Raw genomic sequence first — 2767 nt, forward strand, 5'->3', positions numbered from 1 at the left:
AAAACAGCATTCGAAGATTCGTCAATTTACAAAGAGAGATCTCAAAATCAGAATCGTGAAGAGCTCACAATCCCGTCAGTTGGGTGAAGTCAAGTAGGTACGTTTCAGTTGAGTTCCTTGATCACTACTCTCTTTTTAACATTTCATATTAAAATTTAAAGTTTATTCACTTCAATTCAATTCCTTCCTTTTCTTTTGTAATTTCAATGGTCCTTATACTTTCTGGGATTTAATTGATTGACCAAAATTGACAATTGTGCTTTATTTGTTTACTCTATGGAGGCCAACGCTTATGGGTATTCCTTTTCTTTTGCAGGAGTGATTGATTTATCAAGTTCCTTGCCAAACAAAAAAAAATGGTATGGGCATTTTATACCCTTTTGTTTTCATCAGTTTTTTCATGGTTAAAGCATTCCATTTGAAGAAAAGTGGCACTGATATATCTTCTTCTCTTTTATTGAATGAATGAAAGAAATTGGACATCAAAAATATTATTTTTTTCTTTTTCGGTACGAAAATAATTTATCGTTGTTGTCTTCCTTTGTGCTTGCTAAGTAGGTGATAGGCTAGTGTTAGTTATAAGATAGCCAAGTAGGAGTTGGCATTTACGGCCATTTGATTGTCCAATTGAGTGTTATAGCTAAGATTACTGTTTTCTTTTATAATAATGATGATATGGCTTAGGTAGATTTTCGGTGATTGGTGACAGAAATTTTGTTCATGACCATGTTGAAAATATATTGAAGCTCCATTAGTGTGGAAACTAGAAAATCTTTGGTCATATTAGCAAAGATTGTTAGCACAACAGATGTCAGTCTTGGGTGGTTAATGTTGTGAGTTTTGTATCTGTTAACAAGATTCTTTATTGACGGATTTTGTGCTAAGTGGATGCTGTTGAAACTGATATAGACAATGAATAATGCATGAGCAGCTGAAGAGCCTGAAATTGCTATTTGCTTGGTTGCGTTATTTTGCTGTGCTCATCACTAAGCATTTTAAATGCATGGACTCGGTTGAGATTATATTTAGGAGACAGAATTGGAACAATTACCCTTAAAAAATTTCATTTTGTGCTAACCATGCTGGTTATTCATTCGTACCTATACTTAGGGATGGAGGCTCATTCTCGTTGCATGAAACTAAAACATTTATACCTTTAGATGAGTGGTGACAGTAGGCAACAACTTGGTGAGCTTGTGAGCATAATAATTTAGAGTTCTAGATCAAAATTTGAGCTGTAGGTGGCCAAAAAACATTATGTTTCTAAATGTTGAGCCATTGGAACTGTGAGCTTAAACCACCTTAATGCCTATAATATCCTTGTATGAGAATAGTATTTCTACCTTTTGTACTGTATTTCTAGATGTATTTGTTGCATCCTGTTCAACCATTCAAGATAGGGCCTTAAACTTGGTTTTCACTAGAAACATTATTGTTGCTGTTCAACAGTTCTATTTTACTGGAAGTTCTACCAAATGGCCTAGAAAATTATTACAATAAATGAAAAATCATTCCACCAAATGCATTATTTGTTCTTTTCTTCAAACCCATTTTCATCTAGTCTCACTACTCTTGTTCGAATTTTAATTAGATTTTTGTATATCCGAGCTAAGTGTAACAAGACAACTGAGTATAAAGCAATTCCATTTCTAGAAAATGAAAAAAACAATGAGTTTTGTCTGAATGCCTCTCAATACAGAGTTCCTTCCATTATATTCGAGCTAAGTGTAACAAGACAACTGAGTGTAAAGCAATTCCATTTGTAGAAAATGAAAAAAACAATGAGTTTTTGTCTGAATACCTCTCAATACAGAGTTCCTTCCATTATATAGAACCAAATAGCATAATACATCCTTAATTACAAGGCTGATTTCCAGCTCCAACCTAGCTAAGACTATATATACAACTATATAATTAGAGCATACAATTAGAATCCTATAATGAATATGGCCTTAAATAATTACGGCCCATAACCAACTAGCTAAATACAAAAACTATATATACAACTATATAATTAGCATATGATTAGAATCCTATAATTAATATGGTCTTAATTAATGCCGGCCCTTATTTGACCGACATTCCCCCTCAAGTTGATGTTGGTCGATCAATAAGCATCAATTTGCCAATCAAAAATTGATGGCGGTGTTGGGTCATAGCTTAGGTAAAGATGTTAGCAAGCTGAAGATAAGTAGAAGCATGCAAAAGAGTGATGATTCGAGTATCCACAGCTTCCCGAATAGAATGAAAATCCACTTCAATATACTTTGTATGCTTATGAAAAAAGGATTGGCTGCAATTTGAATGACATTGATATTGTCTTTATGAAGAGGAGTGAGGTTTAGATGAGAAAAGCCAAGCTCAACTAGCAGACCAAGTAGCCAAACAATCTCAGAACAAGTAGCAGATATATCACGGTATTCAGATTTTGTAGAGGATTTGGACACCAGTAACACACCAGCTATGCTATGAAAGTGGCCAACATTCGCTGAGTTGGCCGACAAGTTCATCAAGCAATTTTGCTACAACATCGATGTCGTGCCCACTCGCCCTATAGAATGAATTGTTGGAGGCTTTACTTGACAAGTAGACCGTCAATTACCCAATGAATCATTTGCAACATATGTGGGAAGGTTAATGGCCCTAGCAGCTAAAGTGAAAGTGATGCCTCCATGAAAATTATCAGACAGATATGGTTCTAAAGACCGCTAGTAACCCCCTGGTAAGTTACATCCTTTTATTTTAAGGTAAGGAACTTTTTTTTTTT

General features: G+C 34.6%; 1 protein-coding gene across 2 annotated transcripts in view; it reads left to right on the forward strand.

The window, feature by feature from the left end:
* LOC105131887 (Ubiquitin-like superfamily protein) overlaps window positions 1–2767 on the forward strand; it is a 10574-nt gene continuing 7807 nt past the window's right edge. The window contains exons 1-2 of one of the 2 annotated variants that reach the window (XM_011035080.1): window positions 1–107; window positions 317–359. In XM_011035080.1, the coding sequence (XP_011033382.1) occupies window positions 357–359 (3 nt within the window). In that variant the 5' untranslated portion in view covers window positions 1–107; window positions 317–356. The remainder of the gene's footprint in view (window positions 108–316; window positions 360–2767) is intronic. The other variant, XM_011035079.1, reaches the window with a different exon arrangement.

The sequence above is a fragment of the Populus euphratica genome, unplaced genomic scaffold, assembly GCF_000495115.2.
Source record: "Populus euphratica unplaced genomic scaffold, PopEup_1.0 scaffold73.1, whole genome shotgun sequence".
NCBI lineage: Eukaryota > Viridiplantae > Streptophyta > Magnoliopsida > Malpighiales > Salicaceae > Populus > Populus euphratica.